The sequence below is a fragment of the Mustela nivalis genome, assembly GCF_964662115.1.
Source record: "Mustela nivalis genome assembly, chromosome: 15".
NCBI classification, from domain to species: Eukaryota; Metazoa; Chordata; class Mammalia; order Carnivora; family Mustelidae; genus Mustela; species Mustela nivalis.
Window position 1 is genome coordinate 22,260,444 of NC_139034.1, and position 12,757 is coordinate 22,273,200.

Consider the following 12,757-nt stretch of genomic DNA (forward strand, 5'->3'; position numbering starts at 1 on the left):
ACTGTTTCTTCAAATAATTGTTTAGAATTTGTCTAAGATTTTGAATTCTTTTTTTTTTCTCCTTTGCTTTTAAAAGTAGGTCCTTTTAATGCCATAGACAGAGAACATTCCATACTTTAAAGATTAATGCAAATTCCATCTCCAGGTATAGATTATCACTCATACTGTTAGAAGAAACAGATATCCATTCTCAAGAATGAAGTTTGGAAAAGAAAATTTGGAAAACTAAATGCACTTGTTTTTTTGCTAGATCTATGCACTAAAAAAAAAAAAAACAAAAAAACAAAAAAAACAAAAAAACAAAAAACCCAACCCATAAACATGCCTTTGATTATTGTTCTGGGGGCAGTGAATACATTTTTTTAAATGTATGTCAATTTGGGCTTCTTTAAACAACTACCACTTTAAAAAGCATTCTCCTGTCAGATACTTAAAATATTCTTATGATTATTTGTATCAAAGAAAAAAATATTCATTGCTCCCCAAGTTTTATATCATAGAACTTTTTAAAGACTGTTTAAACTAGTAATCATTTCTCCATTATTGATAATTAAACTTGTGGTGAACCAATCAATCTCTTAAGACAGCAGAACATGTTGTCTTTTTCAACCTTATTAAAAGAAAAACCTGAATGTTCAGTCTTTAAAAAGTTGAAGAACTCAGTCTCCAGAACCTGTTAAGCGGGTTAGTTGTTTCCCTTTTACTAACCTCCCTGAAGCAGTCTTTTAATTTCTTCATCTTCAAATAAATGACCATCACCACCTTCAATGAATTTGGTGACCTTGGTGACCTCTGAGAGGATACATGTTTATAGCAGAAATTGGTTTATGTAATAAAAACACAGAACACTTGATATGCTATATAATGGCGTCTGGCTAACAATGAATTCCAGACTTGATTCTGGAATTCCACACTTGATTCTTTCTCCAGTTTTCGTGCTGTTTTTGATAAGCCATTTTTCTTAGAAAGTTATTGAACAATATATAACAAATATATTAATAAAACAAGCAATGTGATTGTTATTTGAGTTTCATTCTCTATCTTTGGAAATCTTTACTATGTTGGCATGGAATTTGAACAAAAGAATGAGAATAGAAAATATGTAAAAAACCTCGAAGATTATTTTAGACTTTGAAACAGCTTAGGTAAAGTCACATTCTTATTTTTCTAGACATGCTGACCTTCTTGAAACAATTTCTTCAAAGTTTCTTCTGTTTCTCCACCACCAGTAGAAATCCTAGTGTATTTTATTTCAGGACCTGAAAGAAAGACAATTTTTTAATAAAGTCTAAAATACCAGTAGGCAAACATCCACTCTAAAGGGGCAGATAGATAGGCTACATGACTTGTGTTGCCGCTATTTAAATAGTCATTCTAGGAGAATAATTGCTATAGACATTACACCAAGGGATGGTCACCCTGGGTTCCAATAGAACTTTATATAAGTAGGTGGCACAGGTCATAGTTGCTGCTCATTTAAATGAATACTTGTGAAATAGCTGAATTCAGAATTTTTTTAAGAAGATTTTATTTATTTGACAGACAGAGATCACAAGTAGGCAGAGAGGCAGGCAGAGAGAGAGGAGGAAGCAGGGTTCCTGCTGAGCAGAGAGCCCGACAAGGGGCTGGATCCCAGGACCCTGGGATCATGACCTGAGCCAAAGGCAGAGGCTTTAACCCACTGAGCCACCCAGGAGCCCCTGAATTCAGAATTTTAAATTAATTCATTGGTGAGAGACTGATACAGAATATCAACTTTCATATATTTTGGTATGTAGATGTGTAAACCTTAAGCTAAACAGGAAATCGAAGGAGGGAATGGTTTTTCTTCTAGGATTTATTAACTCATTGATAAATGGCAAAGCAAAAATATTATATAATATGTATGAATCTGCATTGTAAAAAACATGCTCATAGATTTGTCCACAAATTGCAATTCAGAGAAAAACATAGATTGCATATTTAGGATAATATTATTTCTGCCAAAAAGAAATAACTTCAGTAACCACCATGAAAATGACAGTCAATTTCTCTCATGATTCTTTAGAGAGAGATATTTTAAGATTTGCTATGGTTTTACTATTATAATTCAGGCATAGTTCCATCTACGGAATCAAAGTTTACCTGTAATGATTCGTTCTTCCCTTGTCTCTTTTTCAGTTATTTCCACAGGTACTCCATCAATGATTTTAGTGTATTTTTTAATAATTGGCTCTAAAAGTAGGGGAAGAAAAATGCATTTGATGTATCCCCTTATGGATACATAAGCCAGACATTTTAATGATTAAATATATTTCTCAAAACAGTACCACTTAGAATTCAATCATAATCATTGTGGGGACATATCTCAAATAGGTTCAGATCAACAAATATCTAAATGGTAGAGCTATGTCCTGAATCTTGGGTGAGGGAGAGAGCCAACTGGCAAGTTAACTCTCCATGTCATACTCTCATACTTGTTTTCTGACTGTGGAATGAGTGTTAGTAAGAATCCAGGGAATTCTACATCATTAGAGTGGGAGCCCTATCATCAGTCTCAGCAGTGATTTATTAGCCAATCTTAACACAATGGCTATTTTTTCTTCTAAGTCCAATAGATTACTTTGTATTGACATTATTGTTATTCTATTTCCTAATCATCACTGGCGTAAGCACAGTAATGACGGGTTTGTTGGATCTGGTGACTTAATGGATAGATTAACTCCAAGTAGTTAAAAACTACTTTAACTTCATTAAAGGTAAGTTGTATTTTATCTGATTGGAAGGAAACAAAAACAAAAACAAAATAAAAACCCCACCTAGCAGGAAAAGCCCATAAATGATACGAATATCCCCACAATTTAAATAAAACAAAAGCCAAGAGAAAACAGATGCTCAACATATTTAACCCAACGCTGTTTCAAAATAATCCCAGTGATCCTAACTAGGCTTTAGGAATACATATAACGCACCTCCATGAATCACTTCAGTTACTGTTTCACCTTCTTTAAACAGTCTGAACTCAGGTTCACCTTCAATTTTGACCTTTGATATTGTGGGTCCTGAGGCATTGTTTTAGGAGACAAATTATCATGTTAAAACAGTTCTTAAACTTTCGCAGAACAGGAAATTTATTTCACCATTTGGTGTTACTGAAATGTCAAAGTGGTTTCAGGCTTTATGAAATCAGTTTTAAACATTTCCCATTGTCTTCAAATTAGGCAGTATTTATGCGAACAAATGACAGTCTATTGTTGTGTTGCCTAATTTACTTTCATCTGTTTCAGCATTTAGCATAAATCTGTCCATTTATTCATAGTCATGAGGTAGGATCAAACAAGGTATTATGTACTTTGTGAATCATACAGTACGTAGGAAATTGAATTGCTCTCATGATAACTAGTGTAGATCTTACTTTACTAAACTGGTATCATTGATTACTCTTTCCTTATTAAATTTAATTTAATTTTTAACTACTCAGTATTGCATATTTTTTATCAGATGGGCATAAGACTGAAATTAAAAGAAGATCTCAACTTCATGTCTATATTTAAGATGCTGAATTTCAGGTTTTATGGGAAAATGAATTTGAGTACTTACCTTATATATGAAAATGATGCAAACATTTACTAATAATTAAACAGCCCTTCAAATGCAAGAGTTAAACAAATGTTGCATTTGACGTACAAAATGATTTCACTTCCAGAGAAAATCATTTTGAATGTTAGAAAGCTGATTACTACATTAGTTAACCAAGACTATTTCATAGAGAAGGAGAGTAAAGTTCAGTACATTTAACTCATACTGTAACACCCTTTAACAGTTGAATATCATTGTATTTGCTTATCTTTGAGAGGATTTATTTGCTTGTCCAGAAATTGTTAATGTACACCGTTACCCAGAATTAGTCTAAAACAATCTAAAATAGTGAAAACAATTCTTCTTTCAAATAAGGAGTGCTTCATACCCTACTATTGATCTACGGGATCAAGGAATATTGAGTATCAAATGCAAGGCCAAGTTTTTAAGGTTAAGAAATTTAAAAAGAAAAATACTCTTAAGGAGTTTAAGAACAAGAAATGAGTTAATAAAACATCCGAATTGACATTTCTTTGGAAGAGCCTAAACTGAAATTTCAGAAACACGCTCTTTCATTATGCACTATGAAGGCAGGGATTTTTATCAAATCTTCTTTTCATATTTACTCCCTGCACCTAAGAGAGTGCCCAGCACAGTAGTAAGATGTTCATTAAGTATTTGTTGAAATGAATTTCAGTTGATTTATTCTTAATTCTCTAATCTGGTTGAAAAAGTTTTATAAGAAGCATCTTAAAATTGTGTTTTAGAGCCTAATACATTTATAAAGAATTCAAGAATCGTCAAGGAACCTGCAAAAGTTTGATGAGAAGGAAACTCCAGTAGCAATCTTAGAGCTGGACAATTGTAAATGGCTGCCACAATAATTATTTGTTTCCTTCAGTATGTTACACAGAAGTAAAACTTCTGAGTTTTTGAACTGAAGACTTTTTAACACATAGGTAACAATAAAAATGACCCCATTTTTCATCCTGTTCCCTTTATTGGAAGAACCCAGGTAGGACTGATGCTTCACTGTGTTCCTAATTGAAGAAAGATTAATACAGTAGATTCCCACTGACAAAGATTGAGAAGATAAATGGGTTGAATGAAGAATCTTGAAAGAAAAGGTAGTAATCTTTGAAAATAAGAAGAGCACATGTGAATGATTTTGATTATAGAAACTATGTACAAGTGATGATACAAAATTTTAGGGATGTAATTTTAAAAACAGTACGAGTATGTTAAAATCAAGTGTATTACCAAGAGTCAATTGATCACTTTTTATTAAAATCATTAAGAAACATTTTGTCAACAAAAATTTCAATGATTTAATTTCTTAAGACACAAAGTTCTCATCAAAATATAACAGCAATTAAATGATCATAGGTAAAGTATTTTTTTTAATAAGCACAGATTTCAATATTAGGTCTCAAGAAGAAATTAAATATGGATGACTAATTAGCTAGGAAATAAATTTTGCACACAAGTTTCCAATATCTGGTTGTAAATCATGGCTTGCCTTTAAAAAGATAGACAAAAATACTCGAGAAATTGCCATCTCAGTTCAGAGAATGAGAAGAAATTTCAAAATCAAAGACATTTAAATTTTTTTTGAGATTCAACTGAAACCATAATTTTTTTCCTTTTTTAGAAGATCATTTATATACTTCTTACAGAAAAGAGAAGAAAGCTTAGTCTTTTCTCTGTGGCAAGTAACCCCATTAAGATGCTTAGACATAAAACAAATCATTCTTAAGGTCTGACCCTTGGTAATAATTAAAATACACGAAACGAGGGTGGCGTCAAAGATGTTGGATAGAGTTGGCTAAAATAGACAGTGAGTGTAGAAGTTCAGGACTGTAATTAATAATTCTAAGGTTTGACTCATGGCACCAGATACTTATTCCTTCTTCTGTTTCTGGTGGTCTAATTTAAAAATATGTCATATGTGGTTCTAATTTTAAACTCTTTCATCAATGTATAGCTTCAGTGCTCTCTTAGGTCATTGAATGAAAAATGCCTGCACTTTTTGGAAGAGCTTTTATAACAAGAAATCATTTGGGGAGATTGGAGATAAAACTAAAAAAGAAATTTAAAAAAAAAGGAGTCTAACTAAAGTAGAAAAAACAAACAAAAAAAAGCTAGGGATTTATTATTTGTTTGTTTGTATGCTTATTTATTTATCTGGGTACTAGTGCAAATGCAATGGCCAATTAGGTTCAAATGAAATCAAGTACAAGCAAATGTACTGAAAGCATTAGGAATGCACCATCTACTTTGCGAAATAATTTGCATTCCGCATTCTGCAATTACATGAGCATGCCACTGGTATAGAAATATTTAGCATGTTAGTTTCAAAAAGAATGTAGATACATTCATAGATATCAGTCTATTATTTGATTCTTTTTTTTTTTTTTACAATAAAGGAACCATGATTTTTACCTTCAGTTTTGATAATAGGCTGAAGACTGCCTTCAATCACTTTAATTTTTGGTTCCACAACTTTGGTTATAATTTTAGTTGCTGAAAGTATAGAAAGTGGAACATAAATGATGTTTACATAAAAGCAACCTGAACAAAATCGCCTTCTTTTTTTTTTTTTTTTTTTTTTTTTTTTAAATCATTGTTGGGTACTGAGGTATAAGTTGCAGTAATATGTTCAGGTCTGAACATATGGCCTGAACATATGGCCTGATATCCAGGCCATCAGATACAGGAAATATTCATGGTACATTATCTATTTATCTTCTCATGTCCAGATGGTGTACTCTAAAGTCCAGTGACTTGGGTTTGTTCCAGTGAAATATATGCACACTAGGTGAAGAATGCTGTCTAGAAATCTGTAATTTTGAACTGCACCACTAAAGCTCTTTACCTTCTTTTGTACTTCTTGAAAATATTGGCTGCATAGCAACAGAAGACAAATAAACATGATTAATTTCATGCAATTCATAATATCTTAAATTGCATTGTTGGATTCTTTCTCAAAAGACAAACTTGAAAGACAAAGACAAAATATTTTTTCATGCATCTGATAACAGTGATACAGAAAGGAAAATATGAAAAATAGTTCAGAATAATTACAATTAAAAAATAAATTTCAGCCAGCCAAATATGAGCTCTATGCAACAAACATGATATGATCAGTATTTAAGTTATCAGCTAAAATGTCTTTAATTTTCAGCTTTAATATCATGATCATTTTTTAAAAGATTTTATTTATTTGGGAGAGAGAGTAAGTGAGAGAGAGAGAAGGGGAAGGGGCAGGGGGAGAGGAAGAAGCTCCCTCTGAGCTGGAAGCCTGACGTGGGGCTCAATCCCAGGACCCTGAGATCACGACCTGAGCAGAAGGCAGATGTTTAACTGACTGAGCCACCCAGGTACCCCCTATCACAATCATTTTTTTTTTAATTTGAAAGTATATATTTTAAATGTGTGTCATTTACCCAACTAAGACAATAATATGCAGAATTTATTTAAAGTAGGAAACTATTGGTTTGGCTTTTGATTTTACAGATAAACTGGAAATGTGCCTCTGGAACCATTCATCCAGGGCTACTGGCTTTTTGTCATTTCTAATTAGAAGCCTTAAAAGATAGATCCATTAGACAGCGGGGCTGTGCTAAAGCTAACTGTGCAATCACAACAGATTGTGTTGACACCTTAGAGATGAGATGTTAGCATAGTCTGGGTTTCTGCCACATTCTCACCTCAGGCTTCTGAAATCTCAACTTTTTAAAATTCATATGGGGTCTAGATCTTAATTATGACTATGGTTCAGTCATATCAAATTTTTTATTTTGAAATCTTAAATTATGAAGCTCTAAAATATATCAAATCTAGGCATCCAATTACTGATCCCACAAGTGGTCATGCCACAGAGGAACCTTTCCAGGAAGGCCAAATCCACGAGGTCTCTGCCTCTACTATCAAAATGGGTTAATTACTTTTACCTCAAGTTTTTACCTCTTATTAAGGAACTTGAAGTGCAGGATATCTAGTTTGTTGTTAGTTTTGTTTCAATCTTGCTTGCCTGAAGAATTAAATAGTTTTGACAGGTTCCAGACTGGGGATTAAATACTGATTTTATTCTGCTCTACCTCAATTGTTACATATTCAACAATGTATATGATAGAGCACTTTCCCCCCCATACAATTGGAATGTATGGTATTTTGGGGACAAGAATAATATGTAGCAAGGAAATTAAAGAAGTTTTAGAGACAAGTAAATGAAGGAACACAAAAATGGAATCTTAGGTTTAATTGCTCTCTACCTCTATTTGAAATTCTTCTAAACAGCAACACGCCCATCTGGGCAAGGTTAAAGAAACATCGGGCATTAGAATGTAAATCTCAGAGCTGTTTCAAGAGCTTTGAGTAGACAGACGAGGTTTATTAGATTTGCGTGATTTCATAAAATATAACATTTTCTGTGAGTGCAGATTCAATTTTAATAGAGAAAAATAAAGCAATTATAAGATTCTGGCTCATAGAACAAAGTATTTCATTGGCCTATGTAGAAGGTAGTGGACCTATAATGGGTAAAGTAGGAAAGGTAAAGAAATGTGTTGCAGATATACAACTTAAGTGAGAAAGATGACATAACATTTCTGATGAATAGAGCCCATGATGATTCTTTAATTTATTTTAAAATATATACAAGATTGAACACTTCCATACTGGAATTTATACCATGTTGAATCATATCTATTCCAACTCAATCTTTAAAATAGTGCTGAGCTGGCCTGATACTGGATTTGCTTATGTTACTATTATACAACTGAAATCAGGAAGAGCAGCAGACATTTTGTTTTGCTCCTTACATTGCCTTCATTCTTCCATATCTAGTGTAAATCCTGAGAAAAAAGATTTTAACTCAATAACAGAATGCTCAGAGTATAAAATAGAATTATTTTCTGGCCAGGATAAGAGTGGGAATTGAAGTAATACTTTTGCTACTGGTACATTTTGAATGTTTAATTGTAGAGTCAAAACAAAATGAAAAGAATTTCTGCTTTGAAAGCTATGAAGAAAGAAGGAAACAAGAAAGATGAAGAAAAAACCATATTGAAAAAGGAATACTACAAGTTATATTTATGAGACTGGAATACCTTTACCATTGTTAAGTACTAGAGGTTTAATTTTGATAATCTGGTAGAGTCAGGGATAAAAGAACCTTGGCATCTAGAAATTTTAGGTTTATCACCTGGCAAATTCTTTGTTCCTTCATCCAGTTTTGGATGGAAAGAGTTTTTGAGCTGCCAACTCATAAACATTAGGATTCCTTGGCACACCATGGTCCACCCTGTCCTTAGACCGCTGACGGCTTGAGGGTGGAATGAGCTACAAATCCTTCAGCAGTGTTACATCTGTGTCTACACATCTGAATTTTCAGATAACTCTGGAGTGCCTTTTAACTGTCTCTCCTCTTTGTATGTTTGTATGTCTTTTTTTTTCCCCTGCTTCTTTTCCATGCTAGCTATTACATTTTACTGCTATTCTCATATCTTATCATTCCTGGTTTTTTGAGGAATGGGGAAGTTCAGTTTAGTTCATAGGATCTGAAGGGTATGACCCTGGCTGAGAGGTCTCAAGACCTTAAGCCTGCTTCAAGTGGGATGAAATTTGTCTTTGTTTGGAATTCTAAATACCAGATTATCAATAAATTCTGCTTCCAAATACAAAGAAAATTATTGTATTTTCTTTTTTTTACATCTTGCCATTGGTATGTGACAAATATTCTTTATATACTTACTGTAAACAGTCATGGGGATTTCTTTGAAGGTGCTACCACGAACAAACTGAAAAATATTTGCATTTAGTAATGTGAAATTAGTAGTTTTATTAACCATATTATGGCACCACTTTGATTCATTTTGCAATATCCTGTTATTGGTCCAGATGGCATAAAAAGTACCAGTTTGTTACTCAGAGTATGAAAAATTATAAAATAGCTAATCTAAATTGAAATAGGTTTTTAAATAGTATTTCATATATTTTCTCATACTTTGACCCTACAAGGACAGAGGAGCAGAATACCTTTTTACCTGTAACCACTGGGATTAGTGATGGTTTTTTACAAGTAAATACTTTACCTTTTATTCTGTAGCAAAGGTATTTAATAATAGAAAGATTATAGATTTTTTTTTAATCAATGTGTCTTTTCTTTCCAATTGGGCTGTAAGTTTTTAAATAAAGGGCCATCTCTGATTCAGCTTATATTTCCCATTACACTTAATATACTGTTTGGGCCCAAGTAGCTTTTATTAGATATTTGTTAAATAAAACCATAAAGAAATTATGTCATTTATTCACAGGTAAGCCAGTGGTACATATTCAACAAAGAGCAATCCATGTCCAGCATACATCTACCTATTTATTTATACATTTCTAGTCTTTTATGTTAAAATTGCAATATCTGTTCAGCACATTGCAAACCAACCCAATAATGTTCCATACCTTAATTTGGATGTATTTGATCAGTTTATTAAGTATTTCCAGCAGCCGATCATTTCCAACAGGTGTGTCTATGAAGAGGAAGATTAGATGAATATTGATAAGAAAGTGTGAAATAAAAGTCTAGGTTTCTATTGAAAATGATTTCATTCATTAATGAGTTCAATAATTACCAACCTGCTGGGTAGAGGAGTTTATCTACAACATGAATGACACCGTTTGTTGTCATGATGTCAGATTCTTTTGATTTCACTTCGTTCACCAGAAGTGTATCATTTACCTATCAAAACAAGAGATAATGTCAATGAGAAATTAATAAAAAATTAACTTTAAGATAATTGAAAAATAGATAAAAGCTATCCTAAATTCATTCTAAAAAACTTACTCCTTTCAGATAGATTTTGCTTCCTTGTGTGGTCTTCAGAATATTAGTAACACCAGGTTCGAATCCTTTTCCAATGAAAACGCCTGGTGTTAGGTGATAAAGGATGATGTTTTGAAGGGCATTTTTGTCACCTGGGGGGGAAATGTATATTTATAACATGTTATATTTTTTGATAGTTTGATGCTGTAAAGACTAAGGATAGACATATTTCTTTGTCTTTGTTTTTTCCACACTGTAATTTCTCATCATATCATTGTTCTCTCAAGTTGCTATCAATGCCATGTTGAAACCATCACTTCAGTCTGTTCAATCAAAATATTAGCAAACCTACTGAAAGGAAGGAAAATCAAATTATTTTTGGGATTGTGACTACTTTCTTTGTCACCTAATTTTGTGGACATTAATAGAAATAGCATAAGTGAACATCTAGCTCTACAATCATGACAGCAAGCAGTTAATTAAGAATATTAATGAATTACCTTCCACATATTCCAAGGGGAATTAAAGGAAACTAAGGCTAGACATGAGTATTAAAGAGGTAACATTTTTGAGGTTGATTTCTGGGCAGGAATGTTTGAGGAAGAAATGAGATCCTGAACTCTAGGGGCAAATATCTGGTATTCACTTCTACTCACGAATCAGAATTTCCTTTTCTTCATTTGTCATTCCCTTAAAGGCATCGTTGGTTGGAACGAATAAAGTCCAATCCCCAGGTTGTGTCAGGAGCTCTTTCAAGTCTGCAGCTTCAAGTAGGCTGAGGAAGACACTAAGCAGGAAAGACATTTATTCTGTTAGATTTAGATTTAGGTATTCATGGAATAGAATAGAATCCATTTACAGTGGAAAGCATGAGAAATTTTCATGCATTTTTTTTCTAAGATTTATTTACTTATTTGAGGAGGTGAGGGAGAGGTAGAGGAAGAGGGAGAGAGAGAATCCCAAGCAGACTCTGTGCTGAGCACGGAGCCCAACACAGGGCTCGATCTCACGACCCTGAGATCATGACCTGAGTCAAAACCAAGAGTTAGACACTTAACTGATTCTGCCACCCAGGCCCCCTATTCATCCATTTTTATGTTTCAAATGCAATTTGCCTGTTAAGAAAGCTTTATCATGGGGGAATTCTTTAAATATACATATGGTTTTTAAATCTCCTAAACTCTTACAACTTGACAAGGTCACACTTAATGACAAAGTAGAAGTGTATGTTTTTCATTTAATATTCCACAAAATAGTCTTTGCTAGTATTTACTGTCATTTTTTAAAAAACTTAAATATAAAAAAAGAATTGCAAGGAATATGCCAATGTATTAGATTGTTTCCCTCACCAAATCATATTATGGTGCACCAGGAAGCAAAATACTCTGAAGAACATATTTCAGTTTTGAAAATATTTGCATGGACTTCTTATTCTAAATTCTATTTTCAGCAATACTGAATAATTGATGCCTTTTGGATACTAACTGTGACACAAAACTATGTCAATAGTTCTCATGTTTTTGTTGTTTGTTGGTTGTTGGTTGGTTGTTTGTTTGTTGTTGGTGGGAGTGAATCCATTTGGCTTACCTAAAGCGCTTATCTTGTTTTAATTTTTCGTGGAGGGATTTCTCTGCTGGTTTGATGATTTCTCGGAATATATGAATAGCACCATTTCTTCCTTGTTTGCTTCCTCTTACCATGCATGAATTTTCAATGCAGACAGCCTAGCAAAGAAGAGAAAGATACAACTGTCTATTTCCTTACTTGAAATGTCCTATGTGGAAGTAGATGCAAAACTGAGTTAATCGATTGACTCTTTTAAGAGGTCTCCTGACCTCTCTGGTCAAAGGAAATAGCATCTCACTTCTTTTTTTAAGGTCTGGCATAATCTGTCTTCACACTTCTTATTCAATCAGGATTTCTAGTACTAGTTAACTACCCTATATGTCAGACAGGTAGTTTCATCCATAAATAACAAAAATCCCATAGAATTCCATGTCTGTATTTTTCATCATTCTTCTCCAGGTTTGAACCATTCTTCCACACCCTCTTTAAGAAACTTTCACTCTCTAACTCTCTAGGACCCTCTTTAACCATAAAGTTCTCTGACTTCAGTGCCTTTTGAGATTTTCACAGATATTTACTATATTTTCCTGACTTTAAGGTTCTATCAATTATGTCACATTATTAATTTTGTTATAGTGTTTTTTGAACAAATATATGTATATGCAGCCCATTTCCTGCATCTTATAAAATGTGTGTCTTGGGATTGTGGAACAATCCTGAGCAGCTGCTGTGTATTGTATCAGGTAATGCTTGACTTCTGTAAAATCTCTGGCCTGGACAGAAACTGAATGGCACCACTACTTGCACAGTTTT

General features: G+C 33.2%; 1 protein-coding gene and 1 long non-coding RNA gene across 9 annotated transcripts in view; one reads left to right on the forward strand and one right to left on the reverse strand.

The window, feature by feature from the left end:
• LOC309848596 overlaps positions 1–12,757 on the forward strand; it is a 161,780-nt gene that overhangs the window by 124,547 nt on the left and 24,476 nt on the right. The window lies entirely within an intron of this gene.
• The window catches only part of POSTN (periostin), a 35,978-nt gene that overhangs the window by 5,894 nt on the left and 17,327 nt on the right, over positions 1–12,757 (reverse strand). The window contains exons 11-21 of one of the 8 annotated variants that reach the window (XM_082700396.1): positions 11,966–12,102; positions 11,035–11,165; positions 10,400–10,530; positions 10,192–10,294; positions 10,018–10,085; positions 9,314–9,359; positions 6,001–6,081; positions 2,952–3,041; positions 2,125–2,214; positions 1,182–1,259; positions 709–792 (exon numbers count right to left, since the gene is read on the reverse strand). In XM_082700396.1, coding sequence (XP_082556522.1) covers positions 709–792; positions 1,182–1,259; positions 2,125–2,214; positions 2,952–3,041; positions 6,001–6,081; positions 9,314–9,359; positions 10,018–10,085; positions 10,192–10,294; positions 10,400–10,530; positions 11,035–11,165; positions 11,966–12,102 — 1,039 coding nt within the window. The remainder of the gene's footprint in view (positions 1–708; positions 793–1,181; positions 1,260–2,124; positions 2,215–2,951; positions 3,042–6,000; positions 6,082–9,313; positions 9,360–10,017; positions 10,086–10,191; positions 10,295–10,399; positions 10,531–11,034; positions 11,166–11,965; positions 12,103–12,757) is intronic. The other 7 variants (XM_082700397.1, XM_082700398.1, XM_082700400.1 and 4 more) reach the window with 7 other exon arrangements.